The following is a 26,675-nucleotide window of genomic DNA, read 5'->3' as shown; positions in this document are numbered from 1 at the left end:
AAGAACAGTAGAAGGAGTGCTAATTTAACCTCCTGGTGATCTGCCCTCATTAATGCATCAAAATGAGAACAGAAGTGCAGTAAGTCATGCAATTGAATAAGAAATTCCATTAACACATATAGGGGGTCCCCCAGGACCCAGGTTTGAGACTCCCACAGTCTAACTGTGTGAGAGTCAGTGGGCTCCGATGGGATTCCTGCTGCTTCTTTCAGCCATTTTTTGTATCCTATCATTTTTTTTCTATTTTTAATTTCCTTTATTAAGTTATAGGACCATTTTTGCACCATCTGCTGGAATGAAAAACATTGTATATTTTGTAACAGTAACTGTGAGAGACGCCTTGCAAATGCAACCCCCGAGTGAGCTTGTGATGAGTGGCAATGCAGGCACAGCGGAGTGGTGCAGTTGCACTTTGTTGAATTCCGGTCAGTTAGATGTTGATTCTGCGCTTTCATTTCAGCGTTAGACCAGGCCATGGTTTATTACTGCCAGGTGGTGTACAATAATGTAAAGTATAAAAAGTTGAATACAATATACTGTCATTTTATATGATGATGTAATAATGTACACTCTCAGACATGCTTGATAGTGCACGACTACTCCCAACATTAACTCTTATTGAGTACAGAGGACCACGGTGGGATGGCAGCCACTTCAACATGGTGGCGTCAGCAGGCGCCATGAGTTGGAGCACAAGCTGCTCTCATTCTGAAGCCAGGCAATGGTGGTGACTTACGTTTGAAAGTTAGAAAAATAGTTTAGAAGAACGGGCGATTGAGCCCACCGCTCTGCATCCCCATGCGCACCCAGCATGATGGGCCTACTTGAGTACCTACTTCAGTGTGTCTTCTGTCCTGGTCCACATGGATTTCACCCCATTGCAGTTGAGTTCTTACATTTTTCTCTGCCGTCTCTTTTACAGTGTTTGAGCAGTACCAGAAGGCCAGAACTCAGTTTGTGCAGACCATTGCTGAACTCGCTACACGGCCGCAAAACATCGAAACTCTACAAAATGCAGGTAAGAAGCTACTGGTCATTAAACACCCGGCTGGTCCTTCACAGGTTCTGAAAGCATTGGTTTGTTGACAGAGAGGAGAACTCCTACTGTGTCGGCTTCTATTGGCTGGCTTGCAGATGTTCAGTCCAGTTGAGTCCGTTTTAGTCCTTTGTGGCCTCTTAGCCAAAGACTGTCACTCAGCCGCCATTTAGCAGGGTGCGTCTTCCTGGTGTCGGCCATTTTCTCTGTTTTTTTGAGTGATTATCAATCTGTGTGACGTACACATTGAGACACTTCAGGTGCTGCCTGACAAAATTGGGTTGCCATCTAGGGTGGGAGACATTTTGATGCACTTTTACTTATAAATCATATTTCTTTAATGCAGGGGTCTCAGCTCCTCTCACGTAAGTCCTTCTCCTGATTCAGAACCATCATGCACCTCTCCTTTACTTTGTTCTGCACTTCCAAAGTCACCAGGCTCCAAACACATCCTCTGACCCCTCTTTCATCCTTCTTTCCTGTAAACTCCATTGACGTTCCTGACCCCCCCCACCTGTACACTGGACCCTGTTTCTTCATATCTCTCCCTCCTTGATCTTCTATTTATCTTTTCATTTTAGTGCCTCGCTGACCTCTCATATCTTCCCTACTGACTTCAAGAAGTCTCATTGATCACAGTTCTTGAGAAAGCCTCTCCCAACCCATCTACCATTGAGAATGACCATCCTGTCTCCCTTCTACCTTCCCAGTCCAAGACACTTGAATGTGTCGTCCACAAACAACTCTCCTCTTTTTTTCTCTGATAACAATCTACTTGATCCTCTTCAAACTGGAATCCACAAGGATCTCTCCGCTTTTATCGCAAATGTTCTTCAACCTGCTTGAGCTCCTTCTCCCTCTCTCCTCTGTCCTTATCCTTCTTGACCTTTCTTCAGCTTTTGACTCCCTGCTTATCTCTTCCCTCAATAAACTCGGAATCCGTGGTTCTGTTTTGGACTTGTTCAGGTCCTACCCTTCTGGCCTGATGCCTTGTCTTCTTCACAAAAACTCTGCACAGTGTTGGGTCTGCTACTCTTTTCTCTCTATTTCTGCTCTTTAGGTAATGTTATTTCCTCTCACGGCTCCTTCTCCTGTCTCCTCTATGGTGATGATGCACAGCTCTTCCTCCTATTTCCATCTTACAATCCACAGGTATCAGCCCAGATCTCCAGCTGTCTCGTCATGGACGGACGATCATCACCGTAAACCTTACCTTTCACATATCCTCTACTTGTCCCATGATTCTCCTTCCTCAGATTTTTCTCTAAGCATTGTAGTTGAAGATGACACCCTTTCTCCATTAGTCATGGTCAGAAATCTTGACATGACTCTGGACTCCCCGCTTTCATTCATCATACATATTTTTTCAATGACCCAATCCTGTTTTTTGTTTCATCATAATGTTCAATTGATTTGACCCTTCGTCACTTATTATTCCACACAACCCCTTATCCAGGCACTGGTTCTCCTTCTGCTAGACTATTGCAACTCTCCCCTGGTGATACTTCCTTCATCTGCCATCAGACCTCTTAGTTCGTCCAGCTTGACTGCTCTTCTCTGTTACTCATTTCCCTCTTGCTACTCCTCTTCCTCAGTCTCCCCACTGGCGATCCAGTTCAAAATGCTTGACTTGACTGACCAGTCTCTGAATGGCTCTGCTACTCAGTATCTCCAGTCTTTGGTCTCTCCATAGGTCCCTTCAAGAAGCGTCTGCACTGACTCTGCCTGTCTAATGGTCGTTCCTGCTCTTGCCAGATGTGCCATGACTGGATGGTGCTTCTCCATTCTTGATCCAAAGCTGTTGGGTGATCTGCCTTTGGCTATTCAAACTGCACCCACTTCACTCCTGTTTCAAAAACGCACCTTTTCAATAAAAACTTTGGAAATGCTTAGTGTTTCTTTAACAGGATAGCTGCTGTTGTACTGACAAAGAATGGAGGGTTCTGATTTTGGTCTTAAGCCCTGTTTATACCTATAAAGCAGGAAGCACACACATGGTTGGTGACCAAAACGTATCTGTATGTGTGGTGGCCTGTTCAATCGGTGTATCGATATTCTCCTAGTCACTGTGCGTCACAGCAGAGCAAGTGAATTGTTCACATGATTGTTCAGTGAATGATGGCCACACTTGATGATTTTTTTAGATTAATTCATACCTGGACTTCAGCAATTAATGGGTCTAATTGGGGCTCAAGGATTTTGGCTTTCACATTCCCTTTGTACTTTCTCTTATACGAGGTACAGGGAAAGTATGGGAATCGTCCAAAGATTTGATGTTGAGATTTTGATGAATCTCGACATTTTAGACCTCTGTGACTTTCTCGTATACAAAGTTTATGAAAAGTATTGTAATCCTACAAAAATTCAGTTTCGAAATTTTGCTGAATCTTGACGTCTTAGACCACCCTGGGTCCAAAAATAACATTTTTGGGATTCTGTCTGTCTGTCTGTGTGTCTGTCTGTCTGTCTGTGTGTATACGTGTATAAACACGATAACTTGAGTACGCTTTCACTTCGGTCAACCAAATTTTGCATACAAATATTAGGTACAAAACACAGATGTCTATCAAATTTTGGGTTATTTCTGTTGTGGTGGTACTTTACCTTGTAATCATGCAGCTGCAAAGTCCAATTTATTCAACTATACATTTATAATAATTGTTCAACATATTATTAATTTGATTTGATTTGTTGTTGATGGTTCTTTAATGTACATCTCTCTATTATATAAAAAACAAGACAAGACTTTTTCAAAGAGACTCTTTCACGTCCAGCGGAACGAGACTTTGTGCCACGAGATTTAACGATTCCCGGGGCCGGAAATAAAAGACAAAGAGTAGATGACAAAGTAGATCGTAAAGAATTCAAAAACGTTGGCGCGATACATGTGCAGAGCAGGTTAGAGATAATGGAAGTACGAAAATTCGAAAGTCTCAAAAAAACGATAGTAAAGATCACATTAGCGCAAACAAACGGAAATTATTACTTGGTGAAACAGCGGAACAACAAAAAGAGATCGAATATATTGTTTGAATTTAAACTTTAAGTCGGAGACTTGTAGATCGTCTAATTCATGTTGCCATCAGGGAAAAGTAGAGTTTCTTCCCAATGAAGAGGCGTATCCGCGAGAATTAAAAGATTTGTTGTTTGGTGAAAGTGAAATCTACATATGCGAGCAGCAGAGACACGAAGTTGCTGGCGCATAGTGCAGGCTGGGGGGTTGGCGAGCGAAGCCCTCTAGTAATATAAAAATATAATCATTGTCTTTCGGTTTCCTCCTCAAATAGATAGATTATAAATAGATAGATAGATAGATAGCGTAGTTGGCAGGATTAGATAGATAGATAGATAGATAGATAGATAGATAGATAGATAGATAGATAGATAGATAGATAGATAGATAGATAGATAGATAGATAGATAGATAGATAGATAGATAGATACTTTATTAATCCCAAAGGGAAGTTCACATACTCCAGCAGCAGCATACTGATAAAGACAATATTAAATTAAAGAGTGATAACAATGTAGGTAAAATATCTATCCCCATTTCTGAGTATACGAGAAAGGCTAGGGGAGAGCACCCCGATTTTTATTTAGAAGCTTCTTGACAAAATTGAAAGTCCGTAGTGTTTTTCCATGATGGCATCTTTTTTTTTTTTTTTCTTAGGGGCGCCGCCATTTCAATATATATGTGTATGTCTTCTCCATGCTAATCTTTGCCAGCATTCCTCAGGTTGCGATTCCCTTGTGACTTCATACTAGCGATGGTATAAAAGTCAGCCCGAGCAGTTCCGGAGTACCTGAAAATCCTTTGCCACTGCCGCTCTTCAGTTTGCTCCTTTGTGTTCTTTCTTCCCGTTTCAGATTTTTTTTTTTTTGCTCATTTTGTGGCTTTTGATTTTCGGCTTGTGAATTGAACTGGATGAACGATCGGTTTGACTTTAGCTTGGTTTTTGGTGACACGTATCTCCAAGTCATTTAATATCTCGTGCTGTCTCTTCTGATTCTGATTCTGATTCAGTTTTTGATTTTTGGATTTCAGACTTGGTGTTACCCTTTTTTTTTTCTTTTGATATTTGTGCTCTCACTTTGCTCTTCTGAATATTTTACTGGTAAACTCTTTAATTGTTAGTGAGCGCTGTTTAGGTTCTGTGGGCCAGGTTTATTTATGCTTCCCCTCTCCCTTTTCAAACTTACTTACTTACTGTGGCCTGCCTGGTATGAAGCCACCTGATCTGGCACAGGGACTTTTTGCTGGGTACTGAACTGGCAGACACTTTCAAATGCAGCGTCACATGGTAGGGGGTCTGCCCCTTTAATCCTGTGGCTTAGTCTTCCACTCAGTGACCACTAGGGGACACTTTACTGACCTTTCCACTCGCCCTGACAAGCTGTCTGTTTGTGTTTTGGATGCTCCTCTCAAATGGAGGTCCTTAATGCTCTCTCTTTGTTTCTTTTTTCCTCTCTTTGCCCCAGGTGTAATGTCCCTGCTGAGGCCTCTACTCCTGGATGTGGTCCCAACGATCCAGCAGACAGCGGCTTTGGCTCTGGGGAGGCTGGCCAATTACAACGATGACCTGGCAGAGGCCGTTGTTCAAGGAGACATTCTTCCTCAGCTGGTGTACTCCCTGTCTGATCAAAATGTAAGTCTTGTACCTGAGCCACGCTGCTGGTTTCATTTGTGGCACCCGGTCACTTAAGGCCAGGACTCTTAGACAGATGGCCACCTGACACTTGTGACGCCACGCACTGAGCTGCCCACACTCGGCTACTTGGGGTTTACTTTGCAGCCAAGGGGGAGTGCTTAAATGAAAGAGCAAATGGGCCGAGACCGCCGGGGGCGTCGTCCCATGGAGATAAGTGAAATGAAACTAATTAGGTGGTGGAGTGAGAGCTCGAGCGGCACATGCAACCAATCTGTTGCCTCCCTCGAGCAAGAAAGGCCTTTTGATTTTAGATTCTCAAGATGAGAGGCTCTGGGGACTGCAGGAAATGATTTGTCTGGCCAGAGTGTTTTTGGGATGTGTGCTGGACGGCCGCCCAGCGCTGTCACTTTACATACTGACGGCCATATGTGTTCCTGTAGCCGGTGGATCGGCACTTGGCTGGGCATTATGGGGCTGAAGTGGTGTCTCCTTCGGATTGACTGAGAAGGGCCTTCTGAAGCTAAGGAGGGGAGGCTTCAGCGCCCCTTGTCTCTCGCGCCCTGAGCCTTCAAACAAATCCTGCCCTGCTGGCTGAGCACCTTGCTGGGTACATCCCACCTCAGCTGTGCACATGCTCTGCTCCGAGAGGTCCGATTAACATCTGCAGCATGTCACTTCTCACTTTTTTTGCTGCATTAATTCACAGATTTATTTTTATGCCAGTTCACCGCTCACTGGCAGAGTGGGTCACGAGAACGACAAGCAGGGCTGCTGATGACGGAGTGACAGTGGGCAGAATTTGGCTGCCTAGTCATTGTCAGGTGATGGACATAGACCTGGTGAGGACCCTTAGAGATTACATGGAACCCCTTTATCAACTGAACCTTCACTCACTTGACTCCTGTTCTGATGGTGACTGTTTTTTTGGACCTCATGATGCCAAGCAGGCTGTGAATTTTATGGCTATAAGCTGGCATGTGAGTGGCTGTTTCATCTGCGTATTGTGACTTGAGGGCAGTGAATTGGAGCCATTAAAGTCCAGACTGAGCTGGTCAGCCAATAGCAATAAAGCAGTACCCCAGGTTCATAGCATATAGCTCCTTTCCAGCAGTAAATTTCATCCTGAGGCCGTTTCCTTATTCTTGCTCTTTATGTGATAGAGGGCCACAGTGTTGTATTTGGACTTGGCCACTGGGGGGAGCTACACCACCTCTTGGAGCAATGAGCCCTCGGAGGCTAGCGAAGGAAGGGCATGTGGCTGAAGGACACTTCACTAACCCAAGGCCTTCTGTCCTTTCAGAGGTTTTACAAGAAGGCGGCAGCCTTTGTGCTGAGAGCTGTGGCCAAGCATTCACCCGAACTCGCACAGGCAGTGGTGGACTGTGGGGCGCTGGAAGCCCTGGTGATCTGCCTGGAAGAGTTTGACCCAGGGGTGAAGGAGGCAGCGTCCTGGGCACTTGGATACATTGCTAGGCACAACGCAGGTAAGAACATAACAAGTTTGGAGACCACCTTTAAACTCATTGGGTTAGCGAGGGGCTCAGTTGTCTCAGTCGGGGAAAAAGCAAAAGTCTGAATCTGGAAGACCTGAAACTAACTGTTGATTGAATTTTCTAACTAGTTCTGGAGATGCTTTAGCTGAGGGAATGTCTGACACATTTTATAGTTGAAGCCACACTGCAGTACTTTGGGTCACAGGGTCAAAACAAAATGCTAACCTCCATTAGAGCCAAAATGGTGGACAAATACGACACTGCAAATGTAATAAACATCCAGAAACAACAGAGAATGAGTCAAAATTATTAAAGCAAGGAAGTTATAAAACATACATTTTTAATTAAAAACGATTAAAGTGACTAGAAATGTGCCTCGTTAGTATACACGATATGGCGGAGCTTTTACAAACAAAATGGCGGTGATGTTGTGGCACTGCCACGTAAGCAGACAGGATGTGTTTTTTCTGCGGTCTGTCGGGTCTGCTTGTGTGTTTGGCCCACACAGACTGTGATTGACAGCGTCGCCCCGGAAGGTGGGACATCCCATTTCCTTTTTTTTTTTTTTTTTTCTGGGGGAAATATGCATAAAAATGCCTCGTTTTTAAAAGGAGGGGAGAACAGCAAAGGAAAAGACAGAAAAATCGAACCAAACAGATCAACATCTGCCCAGGCCATGAGAAGAGTTTCTGTAGCTCCTAGAGACCGGACTGTTGTTAGGTGGGAGTCGGCGATTCAGTCCTGCATTGTGAATTTGGTGTCCCGTTATTTCCAGAAGACTCGGGTGAGCTCATGAAGACCTTATTGTTCTTTATCGTGGCTCAGACGGACTGTACAACATTTTACAGTTAAGACTTTCACTCGACCTCCAATTCTACACTTCATTTCTCCTGCTGACATCAGCTGGGCTGGATCTTTGGAGTCGCGTGTGAACTTCGGAAGGGGAACCGGAGGAGTGATATTTCCACTGTGGATATGCAGTATATATTTTTTTGTATTTGCACATATAAGGGCTCGGTTATACTTCACGCTCAGAACGCGGACGCGCACACATCATGGCTGCCATGCGTTCCCAGCGTTCATGCGACGCGTCCTCTGAGCAGGTCCTCAGAAATTAATGCAACACGTGCGCAAGTTGTACTACCAGCAAAAAGTTGGGGGGCACAATGTGATAAAAGTCGGAATGTGACGTCAGAGTTTTTTTTAGTACCTTCACAACACCATCAGAATGTACGGCAGCATATTTGACTATTTGGCATATTTGAGCCACAAAGTAAAAAACTGAGGACGCAGTGAAAATGTGTATTTTGTGATTAAAGTGGAAATTCCGGCTTTAATCTCATACTTTATCATTAAAGTAGACCGTCGTAAACGTCATCTTAACACCGACCCAGTTGTCAATCGCTACGTGCCTATGTATGTGGAAAGCCGTTTTAACATTTAATCCGTTTAATTTGATATCTACTTTCAAAACTTTGATATCATGAGTTTTAAATTTGATATCAGCACTTTGAAATTTGACATCGGACTTATAAAATTTGATGTAATGTTTTTGAAATTTGATATGACAGCTGAAATGCGAATATATATATATACATTTTAAACTGTCACACCATATTTTGTCATTTTGATATCACATTTATAACATTTAATATCACGCTTTTAAAATTCGATATTGAGGTTTAAAAATTTGATATCGCAGGTTTGATAGTTGATATCAAGTTTTTAAAATTTGACATTGAGCTTTTGAAATTTGTTATCATGCTTTTGAAATGCGATCGAGCTCGATATCAAATTTGAAAAGTGTGATATTAAAAAGAAAAAATGGATTAAATGTTAAAGTGGCCTGCCATACTATGTAAGCATTTAAGCTCTCTTTTTTGAAATTAAGTTTCAAAGGCTTGATATCAAATTTAAAACCAACGATATCAGCATTGTAACTGCTGATATCATGGAAAACAGATTAAATGTTAAAACAGCCTGCCATACCTAGGGGGCTTCCTCCAGCAGTAATCGCCACACAGGACACGTGACATTTCTGATATTCCAGCTCTCTGCACATTCAGAATCTTTAGGTTTATACTTGATATCACTTTCATGTTGAAATGCATTACAATATGTATGTTACATTTTACAGATAAGTCGTTAACTTCTTTTAAATAATGAGTATTGATAATGATTACACATATGGGGGCATCACGGTGGCACCGCTGTATCGCAGGTATTCACATCCCTTGTGTTCCCTGCCTGGAGTTTGCATGTTTTCCTGGTGAGTTTCCACAGTGGGCTCCGGTTTGGGGATTTAGTGACACTAAAATGACGCCAGTGTGTGTGTCTGCTTGTGCTCAGCTTGCGATGAGCTGATGTCCCGTCCAGGGATTTTGTTTCTGTCTCATGCCTGATGCTTGTTGGAATGGGCACATCCCTGGATTGATGGATTTAATCATTAAACATCCATCCTTTTCAGAGATATTGTGGCAAGGTGTTCTCTGAATTTATTGGATGTTTTCATGCAATTCACAACACAGCGAAGCCGAACCTGTTCTCACTGCGATGATATCTCGCACTGCCACCTGGTGGAATCTTCCAGATTTACGTAAAGTACACGCGCAGTATAAACAGTACAACGCTTGCACAGCAGGCGTCATGTCACGTCATGGCCCTTGAAGTATAAACCCGGCCTGAGGGTTATTTTGGGTTGTGTTGGCGGATGAAAGGGATTCTTGTTGTTCTTTCTTCTCCTGTCTTTTCTTTTGTACATTACATTTCTCAGTGCCTATGGTTATTGTCCTCTAGCTATTTTTTTTCTCTCTACTGTATATTTTCAGTCGTCGGTGTGAGCTGAACAGTTTATAAAGGGGGTATGGCGGTGCGCTGCGCTGCAGGGTGTGATTGGCCCATCCTTTTTAAAGTAAGTAAAGTAATGATCGACCCGTTTCGCCGTGGCTGAGCAGGTTTGTTACAACGTGACATCACAAACGTAAAGTGAAAATAAATAAGTAATAGGAAAACTATGAATGTGTTTCAAGAATAATGTATGTAAATTATAGAACATTCCAAATAGTGATCATACAGTCATGGCCGAAATTATCGGCACCCCTGGAATTTTCCCAGAAAATGCACCATTTCTCCCAGAAAATTATTGCAATTACAAATGTTTTTGTATATACATATTTATTTCCTTGATGTGCATTGGAACAACACAAAAAAAACAGAAAAAAAGCCAAATCTGACATCATGTCACACAAAACTCCAAAAATGGGCCGGACAAAATTATTGGCACCCTTTCAAAATTGGGGGTAAATTGTTTTATTTCAAGCATATGATGCTCGTTTGAACTCACCTGTGGCAAGAAACAGGTGCTGGCAATACAGCAATCACACCTGAAGCCAGTTAAAATGGAGACCAGTTGACTCAACCTTTCTGTTGTGTGTCCGAGTGTGTCACACTAAGCATGGAGAACAGAAAGAAGAGCAGAGAATTGTCTGAGGACTTCAGAACAAAAATTGTGGAAAAATATCAACAATCTCAAGGCTACAAGTCCATCTCCAGAGATCTTCATGTTCCTTTGTCCACTGTGCGCAACATAATCAAGACATTCACAACACATGGCACTGTAGCTAATCTCCCTGGACGTGGACGGAAGAGAAAAATTGATAAAAGACTGCAACAAAGGATAGTCCGAATGGTGGATAAACAACACCAATCAACTTCAAAACATATTCAAGCTGTTGTGCAGACTCAGGGTGCAACAGTGTCAGCTCGAACTATCCGTCGACATCTGAATGAAATGAAACGCTATGGCAGAAGAGCCAGGAGGACCCCACTGCTGACACAGAAACATAAAAAAGCCAGACTGGAGTTTGCCAAACTGTACTTGAGGAAGCCAAAATCCTTCTGGGCGAACGTCTTGTGGACAGATGAGACCAAGGTAGAGCTTTTTGGTAAAGCTCATCATTCTACTGTTTACAGAAAAGGGAATGTTTTGGGGGCGGCACGGTGGCGCAGTGGGTAGTGCTGCTGCCTCGCAGTTGGGAGATCTGGAGACCTGGGTTCGATTCCCGGGTCCTCCCTGCGTGGAGTTTGCATGTTCTCCCCGTGTCTGCGTGGGTTTCCTCCAGGCGCTCCGGTTTCCTCCCACAGTCCACAGACATGCAGGTTAGGTGGATTGGCGATTCTAAATTGGCCCTAGTGTGTGCTTGGTGTGTGGGTGTGTGTCCTGCGGTGGGTTGGCACCCTGCCCAGGATTGTTTCCTGCCTTGTGCCCTGTGTTGGCTGGGATTGGCTTCAGCAGACCCCCGTGACCCTGTGTTCGGATTCATCGGGTTGGAAAATGGATGGATGGGTGGAATGTTTTGGGGATGTTTTGCTGCCTCTGGCACTGGATGCCTTGACTGTGTGCAAGGCATCATGAAATCTGAAGACTACCAAAAGATATTGAGGTGCAATGTCAGAAAGCTGGGTCTGCGTCAGAGGTCATGGGTGTTCCAGCAGGACGATGACCCCAAACATACCTCTAAAAGCACCTAGAAATGGTTGAAGACAAAGCGCTGGAGAGTTCTGAAGTGGCCAGCAATGAGTCCGGATCTAAATCCAATTGAACACTTATGGAGAGATCTCAAAATTGCTGTTGGGAGAAGGCGCCCTACAAATCTGAGAAACTTTGAGCAGTTTGCAAAAGAAGAGTGGTCGGAAATTCCAGTTGAGTGGTGTAACAAGCTTGTTGATGGTTATAGGAAGCGCTTGATTTCAGTTATTTTTTCCAAAGGGCGTGCAACCAAATATTAAGTAGAGGGTGCCAATAATTTTGTCCAGCCCAGTCTTTGAGTTGTGTGTGACTTGATGTCAGATTTGGCTTTTTTTCTGTTTTTTTGTGTTGTTCCAATGCACATAAAGGAAATAAACACGTGTATACCAAAACATTTGTAATTGCAACAATTTTCTGGGAGAAATGGTGCATTTTGTGGGAAAATTCCAGGGGTGCCGAAAATTTCGGCCATGACTATAAGAATAATAAAATGATAATAATACAATGTTTCTATATTGAGCCATTCCGAGGCTTAAGGGGCTCGCGCTGTGCTGGTGGGCAGTGACACAAACTGTTCTGCTTTACACTGCTAGGATTTTTGGAAATTTTCAAAATGTTTTTGCTGCTGTACTTCATTTTTCCATCTGTGCAGTGTGCGCTTGTTAGGGCTTTTGAGGAGAATTAGAATTTGTAGTTATTTTCTACTAATACGAGGGATGTTCAAAACTTTTTCCGCACATTTTTGTTTAACTCTATTAAGAATTTCAAAAACAAATGACATCACTTTTGTGCATCGTCACCTTCGTTTGAGATACAATTTTCCCAGCGTTGTACCAACTTTTTATTGCCCAATTACTGTTCCTCCAATGAAAATATAAAATTTAAAACTTTTTGAACGTCCCTCATATATTCTTTCTCTGTTATTGTCATTTTTGTATTTTCTGCAATGCCATTGTGGGTAGCAGTCGCCAAGTTTTGCTCTCTGGAAATGTTATCACTTGGCACAACTTGGGTGCTGCTGGGTAAACCAGCATCACGCCAGTCTCTGTGTCCGAGATTATGGACAGTCCTTGGAAGTCTTTGCATGCAATGTTTTTGACATTCCTGGACTCTTATCTGCTTTAAAATGTATGATACAAATTCAAGAAAGCCAAGCAAGAATATAGCAGGGAATGATTTCATAATGTGAGCGTTAGAAGGCAAACAAACTCAAGCAAAACCAACTCCATCCACAATCCAAAAGTCCAAAATCCTTAAACACGGCAAAAAGTCCAAAAAACAGAACATAAAAATAAACAGGAGCGTACATGAAATCCACACAAACCCGGACAAGAACCCGAGTCTGAGTAGCCACTTTATGGCCTGTGAGTCCCTTAAATGGAGATGGGGGCGGAGCCACAGCTGCAGTGGCGGTGGACCCCGCCCCCTCGGCCTCAGTCAGGAAAGTGCCGGGCACACAGCAGAAAGAATAAACCGATAAACAGCCATTAATAGGCCAAACGTTAACTAAGGCAGACAATCGTTTATGCAAAATGTGCACTAAGAAAATCTCTATAGAATTGAAAAAAATAGTCATTTTTAACAAATAAATTCAAATAAAGAAATCAGATTAAAATAAAAGAGCCACACTTAAGCCATAACAGCTGGAGCCACCGCACTGAACCACAAGTAAGAGTCGAATTGGCGCACAAGTAGTGAGACTAGTAGAGTGGATTGGGATCTGGACAATGTGAAGGCAGAGATGAGCTTTGAATCGGGGGGCTGTAATGTGGGGCTTTGTGCAGCCAGATGACACGTCTTAATCGAGGAGACCCCTTTCTATGGATCTCTCTTTGCAGTTTTTCCCTTCTTTAATCAACTGAACTCGTTCCTGCTTCTTCTCACTCTTTGTGCCCATTGCAGCTCAGAACAGAAGCATTTGTGCCAGTGTTGTGAAAGGACATCATCAGGGCAGTGCCCTGGCTACACATTTAGGTTCTTTTTCCAAAGCTTGGCTCCCCCAGCTGGTACCCTGAAGACTTTGAAATCTAGTTTGAATATCTCATATAGCGCCTTTCATAGTGGGCACTCTAATGAGCAATTTGTGATTGTGTTAAACCAGAGAGCCAGCTGGCTGCCCAGGGATGGACTGATGTGTGAAAGGCGCTATATGAAATGAGCCCTGATTGACTGTGCATGTCTTCAGCGGGGTTTGAATGGTGTGGCGTGCTAGGCTTTTCCGTCTCTGGTCTGACCTACTTCTGAGCCTGTAAAAGCCGCTAACTACACAAAGTTTTAGAACAGGAAATTGTCGGGCTGCATGTGCTGGGGGGGGTCCCGGGGGCTTTGTTACAATTACACGCAGCTGTTGCACTTTAAGGAAGAGTTGATTAACTGTGAAAGTGGATGATCACACCGACCTCGCTTTTCATGGCCTTCGTCCGTTGGCTGCCTTTAGCCGTGGGAGGACATGACATTTCGTGTGTGTGTGTGTGTGTGTGTGTGTGTGTGTGCGCGCGCACACCGGGTGGTGACTTAATATGAGGACCAGTGAATCAGTGAAGAATGGCATTGACAAAATATAATTCATTGTGCTATGGCAGAAAGCACAGATTCAAAATCTGAGGGGAGAAGTGTCTGTAGGCTGCCATCTTCCGGCCTCGCCGCACATGTTCTATGGGGTTTAAGTCTGGACCACTCAAGGACAGTTAGAGACTTGTCCCGAATCCACTGGAGCGTCGTCTTGGCTGTAAGCTGCAGGTCATTCCTGTGTTGAAAGGTGACATGCATTCTGAGTTGTTGTTGTTTTTCAAGGGCCTCTCTGTGTATGGCTGCATTTATCCTTCATTACAATTCTGCCGAGTCTCCCTGTCCCCATATCATGATGCTGGCACCACTGCCATGCTTCAGTGTAGGCGATAAGCAGTGCTTGGTCTTTGCCAGTCATAGTGCTTTGAGTTCTGCCCAAAAATTCAACTGTTGTCTCATCAGACCTGAGACTCGTATCTCTCATACTCTCAGAGTGGTTTGAATGCCTTTTGCTGATTGGAGCCACTAGATGGCCATCTAGCCCCCTGACTGGTAGAGCGCCGGTAGCTGCTTGTCTTTCTGGAAGGTTCTCCCATCTCAGCAGAACATTTCTGAGGCTCAGTGGTAGTGACCATTGAGTTCTTGGTCAGCTCTGTGACCATTGGGTTGTTCCCCCTTTGGCCTGGTTACTCAGTTTTGTCAGACGGACGACTCCAGAGACAGTCCTGGTGGTTCACAAACGTCTTCTGTTTCATAACTACTGAGGGCCCTGTGCCCTTTAATAAATTCTGAAGGAACTTTGTGTTTGTTTGTAATGTGACCACATGCTTTATGGTTTTCCATTCCTGTTTTTCATAAACATTTGAATTTTAGGAGATTTAAAAGCCTTTTACAGCATTTTTGGGGTGAGACGGCCAGGAGGGAGGTCTGCTTCATGGGCTCAGATGAGTAAAGAGGCCAGGTCTGGTTTTTTGTGTTCAATATTTGTAAAAGGTTCAACTGTAATGGACACCTTTAAGTCTTTATGGCTCCGTCTCTTGTACACCCTACAGTGTTAAAGATATAACACACTTGCGGTCACTCGGGAAACACAAGAAGAGCCAATGGTCATCTAAGAAGATATGGATGGGTTCATTTGGTTCTTGGTCAGCTCTGTGACCATTGGGTTCTTCCCCCTTTGGCCTGGTTATTCAGTTTTATCAGACGGATGACTCCAGAAATAGTTCTGGTGGTTCACAAACATCTTCTGTTTCATAACTACTGAGGGCCCTGTGCCCTTTAATAAATTCTGAAGGAACTTTGTGTTTGTCTATAATATGACCACATGCTTTATGGTTTTCCATTCCTGTTTTTGAGAGAAACATTTGAATTTTAGGGGCTTTAAAAGCCTTTTAACCCGATTTTTGGGCCAGTGCAGGTCTGAGTTTGGGGTGAGGCGGCCAGGAGGGAGGCCTGTTTAGTGGGCCCATACATGTAAAGAGGCCAGTCCTGGCTTTTTGTGTTTGATATTTGTAAAAGGTTTAAGTGTAATGGACGCATTTAAGTCTCCATGGATCTGTCTCTTGTACACCCTACTGTGGTGAAGATGAAACACACTGGCAGTCACTCGGAAAATGGGAGAGGAGCCAGTGGTCATCCAAGAAGATATGGATGGGTTCATTGAGGTCTTGGTCAACTCTGTGACCATGGTACCCCTTTGGCCTGGTTGTTCAGTTTTATCAGATGGACGACTCCAGGAACAGTCCTGGTGGTTCACAAACGTCTTCTGTTTCATAACTACTGAGGGCCCTGTGCCCTTTAATAAATTCTGAAAGGAACTTTGTGTTTGTTTGTAATGCGACCACATGCTTTATGGTTTTCCATTCCTGTTTTTCATAAACATTTGAATTTTAGGAGATTTAAAAGCCTTTTACAGCATTTTTGGGGTGAGACGGCCAGGAGGGAGGTCTGCTTCATAGGCTCAGATGAGTAAAGAGGCCAGGTCTGGTTTTTTGTGTTCAATATTTGTAAAAGGTTCAACTGTAATGGACACCTTTAAGTCTTTATGGCTCCGTCTCTTGTACACCCTACAGTGTTAAAGATATAACACACTTGCGGTCACTCGGGAAACACAAGAAGAGCCAATGGTCATCTAAGAAGATATGGATGGGTTCATTAGGTTCTTGGTCAGCTCTGTGACCATTGGGTTCTTCCCCCTTTGGCCTGGTTATTCAGTTTTGTCACACAGACAACTCCAGAAACAGTTCTGGTGGTTCACAAACATCTTCTGTTTCATAACTACTGAGGGCCCTGTGCCCTTTAATAAATTCTGAAGGAACTTTGTGTTTGTCTATAATATGACCACATGCTTTATGGTTTTTCCATTCCTGTTTTTGAAAAACATTTGAAGTTTGGGGGCTTTCAATGCCTTTTACAGCATTTTTGGGGTGAGGCGACCAGGAGGGAGGCCTGCTTAGTGGGCTCAGACGCGTAAACAGGCCAGGTCTGGCTTTTTGTGTTTGATATTTGTAAAAGGTTTAACTGTAATGGACACCTTGAAGTCTCGATGGCTCCGTCTCTTGTACACCCTACTGTGGTGAAGATGAAACACACTGGCAGTCACTTGGAAAACAGGAGGGAAGCTGGTGGTCATCCAAGAAGATATGGATGGGTTCATTGATCCATCCTCGGCCAATGTTAGCCATTGGGCCACTGAGCCCAGATACGTCCACCTAACCCTAACCCCTAACCCCACACCGTTTCTCAGTCAGGCCTCCCTCCCTCAGACATGTCCCTGTTTCTTTTGTGCTTTCCAGAACTTTCCCAGGCTGTCGTAGACGCTGGCGCTGTGCCTCTTCTGGTGTTGTGTGTCCAGGAGCCGGAGGTGGCCTTGAAGAGGATCTCCGCCTCGGCCCTCAGTGACATATCCAAGCATTCTCCGGAGCTGGCACAGACGGTGGTGGACGCCGGGGCCATCGCTCATTTAGCACAGATGATCCTCAACCCTGATGCAAAATTAAAGGTACGCCTCTCTGTCAGCGCCGCGCTCTCCAACAGTCTACGGTGGACGCCGTCACAAACATTTTCCCATTTTTACTTTTGTGCCATTGCAGCGTCAGGTGTTCTCGGCGCTCAGTCAGATATCGAAGCATTCCGTGGATCTGGCCGAGATGGTGGTGGAGGCAGAAATCTTTCCAGCAGTTCTCACCGGCTTGAAGGATTCAGATGAATACGTGAAGAAAAACGTCGCAACGTTAATCCGAGAAATTGCCAAACACACCCCTGAGGTAAGAGCCTGTCCTGTGGCGCTGCACTCGGCCTCCATGTCTGATGCACTGCAGGGGGCCACCTGCTCTCTTGATGTTTTATCTGATTAGATTTCCGGAGTGTTTCAAGTTTTTCAATATTTTATTTGTTATGAATATGTGATTTATTTCATTTTTTTGTGTGAAATTCTGTTGTGTTGAATTTGTTTTGTGGTTCCCTTATACCCTCAAATCAGAGTTTACCGTTAATTTGGTGATTGGTAGCCTCATTTTGATTCCCGTTTTCATCATCGATTTGTTGGTTTGTCATTTTGTGTTCTTGTTGCTACGGATACATCTTGTGTCATTAGGGGCGTGTCATCAGGGGTCAGGGCAGGTTTAAAAGGTCATTAGAAGGTTCACTTCCTCTCCGAGTTTGTGGTCTTTTTGTGCCTTACAATTCTTTGCTCATTTTAACTTTTGTCGTTCGTCTCGTATTCTTAATTTTTCACTTCGCTGTTTGTTTCACGGTTTGGCTCTGCTAACCGTATTTGGTTTCCTTCCCGGTTTTGACAATTTTTTTTGTTTTTTGACTTTACGCCTTTTCTTCCGGTTACTTTTTGAATATTCTTACTTGTCTCCTAGCATGAAATTAGTATTTCTATTATGAATCTGAGTTATGGTGCAGCAAAAATGAATTATTGTTTGTTGTTAACTTAGTGTGATTTTTTTTTTTTTTTTTTTTTTTTTGTTAGTTTTCGCATACCCCTTGGGGTCAGAGTGCAGGGCAGGCATTGCACGGCGCCCCCCTGGTGCAACTGCAGGTTAAGGGCCTTAGTCAAGGGCCCAGCAGATTAAGACCCCCTTTGGCAGTAACAGGAAATTTGATGCGGATACCTCCACAGATCCTTAGCCTCAGAGCCACCACTCCTTTTGTTACAGGTGCCACCATTTTGTGCACCTATGTAACTGTGGGTCACTAGGTGACAATCCCCAGAAGTCAAATTGAGTGACATTGTTAGGGGGAACTCTTTCTGGGCCGGTGATTTAGTCCATTCAGTATTCAAGTCTGACTATTTTACAGTCGTGGCCCAAAGTTTTGAGAATGACACATCTGACTTTTCACAAAGTCTGCTGCCGCAGTTTTTATGACGGCAATTTGCATCGACTCCAGAATGTTCTGACGAGTCATCAGATGAATTGTAAAGTCCCTTTGTGCCAAGGAAATGAACTTCATCCCAAAAAAACCACAGCATGGCAGCCCACCACAAAAGGACCTGCTGACGTCGTTTCAGTGGTCCTCTCGTTAACACAGGTGAGAGTGACGATGGGGACAAGGCTGGAGGTCGCTTTGTCATGTTGATTGAGTTACAATAGAGAGAGGTGAAGAAGGCGTCCAGCAAGCACCAGGAGCATCTCCTAAAGGTGATTTAGCTGCGGGCACCACCAGGGCAGAGCATGCTCAGGAATGGCAGCAGGCAGGTGGGAGTGAGGCGAAGACTTTTGGAGGAGGGCCTGGTGGGCGTCAAGAAGGGCAGCAAAGAAAAACATCAGACTGATATTCTGGGATTGGACTGCTGAGGTCTGCAGGGTGAAAGTCATTGTCTCGGATGAATCCCCTATCTGACTGAGAAAAAGAAAAGGTGGGCAGCGCTACCATCAGTCCTGTGTCATGCCAAGAAAAAAGTATCCTGACACCACTTATGTCACAATTTGGCCTAAGAAAACCGCCCTGAATAAAGAATGGGACCAAAACATCAACCGAGAACAACTTCTGCCAACCATCCAAGAACAGTTTGGTGACCAACATGATGGAGCACTGGGCCAGAAGGCAAAAGTGAGGACTAAGTGGCTTGGGGAACAAAACATTGAAATTTGGGGTCCATGGCCAGGAAACTCCACAGACCTTTAATCCCATTGAGAAGGTGGGTGGACAAACACAAACCCACCAATTCTGACAAAGTCACTCCAAGCATTGATTCTATAAGAATGGGCGGCTGCCATCAGTCAGGATTTGGCCCAGAAGTTGATGGCCAGACAGCCTGCCAGGTCGAGGTCTTGAAAAAGAAAGAAGGGCCAACACTGCAAATCTGGACTTCAAGTGCATCAACTTCATGTCCTTGTCAATCAAAGCCTTGGAAACTTCTGAACTGCTTGTCAATCTACTTCAGTACACCAGAGAAACATCTGACACAAAGATCTAAAAACACTGAAGCAGCAGACTTCGTGAACAACAACATTTGGGTCAGTCTCTAAACTTTGTGCTGTGGCTGTACTTGCAATTAAAACTGTTTCCATTTACGCATTTTTTGTCAATGAACTTATGCCTTTATTCAGACTTTGATAAATTTGGAGTTTAGACATCTCTGTGTCTCGATTTTTGTGGTTTTTGATGACACACGTTTGTTACATCTGCTGTTTTCCACAGTGACTGAACACTGGCTGGCCGAGGTAGCAGATCCTCAGATCCACCATCGTGCTTGTCAGAAGGTTGACATCGTGATAAGGTTCTTGTTATAAGACGCGCACGGCCCCCTCACACTTCTGATCGCTTCTCTCGATGGGCATCCATTTTGAGTCTTTTGCACTCTTACTTTGCCTCTCCTCTTGGCATCCCGCAGTGGCACTTGGTCCCACTGGCTGCTTGGTCAGATTGCTGCTTCTGTCCTGGTGATGTGATGCCAGCAAACCAGGAGGTACTGTAGGATGACCAGTTGGGACTGAACCAGTGCCAGTGGGTGATTAACTGGCCCACTGTGGTCACACATCCCTTATTTATGCTGTCATAATGGAGAAGATCAACATGACAAGAGCTGGGGTCCCAGACGTGGAATTCGTCATATACTGTAATTGTCATTTTGGTGATTGTAGTAAAAGACTCTGATTAACAGAAGATGTGCTTCTCAGCATTGCTGGTGGTCACATGACAATGACTTCCTGTTACTGTCACGGTCTTCTTGAATGGCATCCAGAGCAGAAGAGGTGGAGTGTAGGAGTGTTGCGGGTGGACACCATCTGGAGAGTGTTGTTTGTACCAATGTGAATGGGGGACCAGAAGACAAGGCCAGCAAGCTTTTCAGCCATGACGTAAGCCTAATGGCCCAGGTATGCTGCCCAGGCAGGGTGGCAGCAGATTTTTTAATTAGAAAGGGAATCAGAAGGCAAATCAAGGATAATGAAACAGGGAAGGGTCGGCACCAGAAAGACAAAGAAACAGATAACAGAAGTTAGAGTGTGAAACAGAATGTGCCCCTTGAGAACACTGCAAGGGAGCAGATAGCTAAAATAAATCCTAAAATCAGAGCTGGAACAAAGAGCAATGGCCACCCCTAAGGGGGTCTCATCGTGCAGATGTGATGGTGCATACCGAATGACTGTGTCCATTGCCATTGTCACTTGCTTCTTCTCCGTTTCAGCTGTCACAGCTTATCGCAAACACAGGAGGAATCGCTGCAGTCGTCGACTACATTGGTGAATGCAATGGCAACGTCCGACTGCCTGGCATTATGATGCTCGGCTATGTGGCAGCTCACTCGGACACCCTGGCCATGGCAGTGATCGTGTCTAAGGTAAGTGGTGACCTTGTGGTCCTGTGTGCTTGTTTGTTCTCCTTTTCATGAACTCCTGTGTGCGCTGGACGCTTACGAGACACGGGTGGGATATCAAAACAGGACTTGGGGGCAAAGAACAGGCCCAATGAGGATGGGTAAGTGAAGTGATGAACTGAGTGGGCAGACAGAATGCTGTGACAACAGCCTAGCAGCTGTGTGGGTCCAAAAAAGCCAAAGGACGATCAACGTGAGCATCCTGTGGGATGGAAAGCTGCTTTAAATTCTTAAAATGAGAACATCTGTGACAAGTAGCAGGTCATCCTGTAGACAAACAGCGCGTTTGTTTAACTCTAAAACCCTGAAGTAGTGCCATGCTGTGGCCTGTGATTTGACTCTCTGTGCCTGCTGCTCCTTCAGGAGACTAATGTGTCTGTACTGAAACTCCGCAGGGGGTACCACAGCTGGCCATCTGCCTGTCGGAGGAGAAGGAGGACCACATAAAGGCAGCCACTGCCTGGGCATTGGGGCAGATTGGCAGGCACACTCCGGAGCACGCACGTGCTGTCACCGCAGCCAACATCCTGCCCAAACTTCTGTCTCTCTACATGGACACAGACAGCTCAGAGGATCTGCAGATGAAGGTAAGGCCCCCTGAGACTCCTTTTGTCTTGTCGGCTCACTCACATGGCACTTGGCTGGGCAGGTGCAAGTGTGGAGATCTGAAGGCGGTAGGGAAGCTCACCAATGAGGTGTCATCCTGCATATAGATGGTGAGTGAACCTGGCATAGGCTGAAGGGAAAGGGTGATCTGGTGAAGATCTGGTTGATACCACAGACCAGCTCAGGAAGTGGAGAAGCAGCCTACAGAGCCATAGGGCAGCCAGGGTTAGGATTGGTGGGCACGATTCTTCAGTGGTAGGCCAGTCTCATCGTGTTTAGGCTGGATGGAACTCTGCACAGCTTCACTATTCACTATGGCTGGTGGACACAACAGGGATGGGCAGAGAAATGCACCCACCTGGGAACAGAATGACATCAACAGCGGGTTTAATGAGTTACGTTTGGCGATGTGTGTGCTGCAGTTGCCCACTAGCTGGCAGTGTTATGCCTCCCCTCCTTGCTCGAAGGCTAATATGCCGACTGTAACTGGTGGCTTCACCAACTCCAAAGTGTGCCATGTTAAAGTCACACCCGATGAGTAGAAGACTGGGCAAATAAAGGCCTAGAATCCATCCATCCATCCATTTTCCAACCCGCTGAATCCGAACACAGGGTCACGGGGGTCTGCTGGAGTCAATCCCAGCCAACACAGGGCACAAGGCAGGAAACAGTCCCGGGCAGGGTGCCAACCCACCGCAGGACAAGGCCTAGAATGGAGTGATAAAATGAAGAAGGGCAGTCTTTGTGGGGCCAGAAAGGTCAATCAAAAATGAGGAAATGCACTGAGCAGAAATCACAAGGGCTTCACCAGCTCACCTGATGGTTTCAGAGTGAATGTGTCAGACTCTGGAACATTCCAGAAAGTTAAGTTCATGTTCACCACAGCACAGGCCAACTGCTAAACCCAAAACTGTTCAGGTGTCCAAAGCAGAAACACAGTCTTGTGGGCTCCGTGTGCCTCGGGTATCAAAAGTCGGTCACCACACACCTGATCGTCGAGGGCACCTCAGTGTCCTCCTGACTGTTATGAACCCGGAGGGCTTAGCGCTGGTCACTGGCCACATGTGGATGCCAAGAATAGCCCCCTGGCACTTGGTTTAGAGCCCTCAAGTCCCTTCTGCTGATGTTTTGCTTTTCTAATGTAAAATTGGAATACTCGACAACTGGGGGTTCTCGATGGCGTGAGCTCAGTTGAATTGGCAGCCTTGGGACCAATCAGGACTCTGTGGTGGCCATTTTGACTTCATGCTAAACAGCTGAGCTGACATGGATGTGGAGACACCAAGACGTCTGAAACATTGAGTCGGCTCACCTTCAGCTTTAGGACAGCAGAGCGCAGTGTGCAGTAAACCCTTGTTGTTGTTTTGAACAAACGCCTAACAGCATCCATCGATTCTTCTCCTTCCTGTAGGCGAAAAAGGCCCTGAAGAACATCCTGCAGAAGTGCACCCACCTGCCCGCCCTGGAGACCTTACTACACGACGCGCCCACCAGCATCCTCAAGCACGTCGTGGGGCAGTTCAGCAAGGTACAGACGGACGGTCGCCACTCAACCCTGACACGGGTGCACAGGCGACGTCCCATACTTGACCTTCTCTCTGTTTGTCGTCCCTTTGAAGGTTCTTCCCCATGACAGCAAAGCCCGGCGTCTGTTTGTCACCAGTGGTGGCCTCAAGAAAATCCAGGAGATTAAGGCTGAGCCCGGGTCCTCGTTACAAGAGTACATCAACACCATCAATAACTGCTACCCCGAAGAAATTGTCCGGTAAGGATCTTCTAGGGGAGTCCATTCATCGTCCTCGTCGTCGTCATCCTTCTTTGTTTTAGCCTTTCAAGTCACTGTCTTTGGGTGTCCGGCGTACATGCGTGTGAACTTCAGTGTCATTTAGAGTTTGAGTTTCCATTTCTAAACATCGTTTTCTGGGTATCTTTGGTCTTTCTAAATTTGTGTTTATTTTGATGACATTCTTCTGCGTGGCCCTTTTGCCCCTCCACTTTGTGATTGGTCGATTCGGTGTGTGGAAGTTCAGCCCGGCCCCACACAGGTACAGGACACACACAATTTATTTTCTTCTCACAATGTAGACAATCACCAAGAGTATGGCTCACAATCCTTTCTTTCTCTTCTTTTTCTTTTCTCGCCTTGCTGGGTTCCCAACAGTCCTTGATATAGTCCTTGACCCCGAAGTGCTTCCGTTTTTCCGCCCACAGGACTTGCCAGCACTGCCGGTTCATCTGGAGAACCCCAAGTTCTTTTAATCAGCCCGGAAGTACTTCAGGGCCTCCGTCTTCATGAAAGCAGGACTCCCCCGGTCCTTCGACAGCTCCCCCTGGCGGCACCCAACAGGGCTGAGAAACCAAACTCCAAGTCCCAGGATACCGTGCAGGAACCCGGGGCACCGCTACACTCCAGGGGAGCTGCCATCTAGCGTTTTGGGGGAGGCAGTGTTGACAAGTAGCTGCTGCCTTCCCCCATCCTTCCATTTTAGGGGCGTCCTGGCCTGCAAAGTGTATAAAGCCCAACTGTCCACAGAATCAATGTCTTCCATTCCAACCTCTCCACCACCAAAGAGCTGGAATGGGCTACAAGACCACCAGCAAGAAGCTTGGTGAGAAGGTGACAATGATTGGTGTGATTATTCGGAGATGGAAGAAATAGAAAATGACCATCAATCGCCCTCGGCCTGGAGCTCCATGCAAGATGTCACCTCATGGAGTGAGCAGAAAAATAGCCCAGAGTGTGATGTGTCCACCTCCGTGCTCGACTGTGGAGATCTTTGGGTCACTCAACATTTCTCTTCCTCCAAACACGGCGGGTCGAGTTGATGCCAGAGAGCTCGATTTTTGGTTTCATCAGACCACAATTAGATGTTCACTGGCAAACTTAAGACCCAGGCCTATACATGTGTCTTCTTGAGAAGGAACCTTGCGAGTGCCCATGACGGCGTAGTGTGTTACCAGTGGTGTTCTTTGGTGTCTGTGGTGGTCCCAACTGCCTTCAGATCTTTAATGAGCTCCTGATTCCTCACCTTTCTCATCATCATCCTCACCCCATGAGCTCCAGACCGAAGACGATTGATGGCCATTTCATATTTCTTACATTTCCGAATAATCGCATCAACCATTGTCACCTCATCACCGAGCTTCTTGCTGGTGGTCTTGTCACCCACTCCAGCCTTCTCCCTGTCGTCCTTTGGCAGCTCTTTGGTGGTGGAGAGGTTGGAATGGAAGACATGGATTCTGTGGACAGGTGGGCTTTATACACACAACGAGTTGAGATCAGGAGGATCTGTCATTGATTGATTGATTGTAATGTGTGTGCCACGTGGGCACGCTGCCAATCTGTGAGACACAGAATTCTCTCAATGACCTGCAAATCAATGTATCACTTTGATATTCTGTGTCTCTCCATTAAAATGAAATGACCATAAAGATGAGAGGCTGTTCACTTCATCGTAAAGGGAGCAAACTTACCAGTTCAGCAGGGGATCAAAGACTTGTTAGTTCCCCCAGTGAACTTAGGACAATGGCAAAGCAAAGTTTCCGCCACCGTATTTGTATTTCTTTTTCACTCGTGATGAGATTATGAGGTCCACTTGTGCCTTTGTGCAGGCCTAGGGGTTTGGAGGGTCCTGACTGGCACAGAGTCCGGTGGCATTCTCACTTTCCACACACCATGACGAGTAAGTAGAACGTCTGCCTTCCTGTCATGAAGTGAGCACCTCACCCTGAAATGAGTGTATGCCTGGCGACATCGCCCTCTAGTGTCTGAACTCTGTGACAGGTTTATGGGGTCCTGATTGTCACATGTGCTAATCGTCACCGTCATCAGTGAGCAGAACTTCTGTCTTCCTGACCTGAACTGAAGTCACGTATCGCCCTCTAGTGGCTGAACTCTGTTCCTAGGGTCCTGACTTCACCGCTCTCCAATGTCTCACCTGAAACTCCTCTAAGCTGTGTCAGTGCTGCCGTATCCAGCAGGGGGCACCCACACCCTGGCATTGTGTCCTGTGAGACTTGTGGCGTCGATGTCTCCGACAACCAGAAAGTCCTGAGCGAGGCCTTGGTGTGCTCAGACTGTGAGGTTTCATCCTCTGATCCCCAGGGCCTCGTAGTGCTGCTCTGCCATCGAGCGGACCACCACTGGGCCCTTGTGAGTCGACCCTAAGATTTCAAAGGATTTAATGAGGTGTGAAATACGTCAGTCTGTGGCCCTCTCCGTGCTCGGACAGCATGAACGACGCTTTTTATTGGGTCTTAAGATGACTAGCACAGTGCAATCGGCCAGTTGTCACGTGTCCTTGTGCGTGTGCCAGTCCTTGAGGAGGAGGATGGCTCCTTCTCTGCTTTTATTTGGCTCACAATGCGCTGCTGAAGCCTGGCATGGTGGCCCTGGGTGCCAACTCGGAGAGCCAGTCTAGCACAGATCCACACCAAGTCAGTGGCAACAGGTCTGGGATGAGGGGGTCACTAAAATACCTGCCTGGTCACCACCAGGCTAGTTCTGAAAAAAATAACACTCTGCCCAACTTCAAATACTGTGTGCCAACTTCACGCTCGTCTAATGCTGGCCTGCTACACCATCACCTTCTTGGCATCACCTGCCCTCACTAAGCAAAATCTGTTTCTTCCCGAGGAAATGCAGAAAGACGGCTGTGTGTGTGTGTAATTAATGGAGTTTAATCGCTGGCATACAGCCACGGGTGGCCCAGTCTGCACCAGGTGCCTGCCACGTGTGATGTGCCCGGCGGGACTTACCCGATGATGCCATCTTATTAAATGTTTTCTGGTTTCAGGTATTATTCCCCCGGTTACTCGGAGACCCTCTTGGAGAGAGTGGAGCAGTACCAGCCAGCCTTATAGATGTGACCCAGCTCGGCGTCCATTACAGGAGGGCACAGAGGACAAGCAGCTGGATGAGCTGCCAGGGCTTTGTGGAGAACCTCGACCTTGGCCGGTCTTCATCGACTGGCCCTTTTATACAAATGTATGTGAAACAATAAATCAGGGTGCCTTTTGTAATCTT

General features: G+C 45.7%; 1 protein-coding gene across 1 annotated transcript in view; it reads left to right on the top strand.

Annotated features, from left to right (window-relative positions):
• The window catches only part of spag6 (sperm associated antigen 6), a 28,627-nt gene extending 1,952 nt beyond the window's left edge, over window positions 1–26,675 (top strand). Inside the window, exons 2-11 of the mRNA XM_028803354.2 lie at window positions 923–1,018; window positions 5,516–5,682; window positions 6,986–7,169; window positions 17,010–17,215; window positions 17,307–17,480; window positions 20,855–21,007; window positions 21,439–21,630; window positions 23,061–23,177; window positions 23,269–23,414; window positions 26,446–26,675. Of these exons, the coding sequence (XP_028659187.2) occupies window positions 923–1,018; window positions 5,516–5,682; window positions 6,986–7,169; window positions 17,010–17,215; window positions 17,307–17,480; window positions 20,855–21,007; window positions 21,439–21,630; window positions 23,061–23,177; window positions 23,269–23,414; window positions 26,446–26,512 (1,502 nt within the window). The 3' untranslated portion in view covers window positions 26,513–26,675. The remainder of the gene's footprint in view (window positions 1–922; window positions 1,019–5,515; window positions 5,683–6,985; window positions 7,170–17,009; window positions 17,216–17,306; window positions 17,481–20,854; window positions 21,008–21,438; window positions 21,631–23,060; window positions 23,178–23,268; window positions 23,415–26,445) is intronic.

Source organism: Erpetoichthys calabaricus, chromosome 6 (genome assembly GCF_900747795.2).
Source record: "Erpetoichthys calabaricus chromosome 6, fErpCal1.3, whole genome shotgun sequence".
Taxonomy (NCBI): Eukaryota; Metazoa; Chordata; class Cladistia; order Polypteriformes; family Polypteridae; genus Erpetoichthys; species Erpetoichthys calabaricus.
This window is presented reverse-complemented; position numbering and strand designations above follow the sequence as displayed.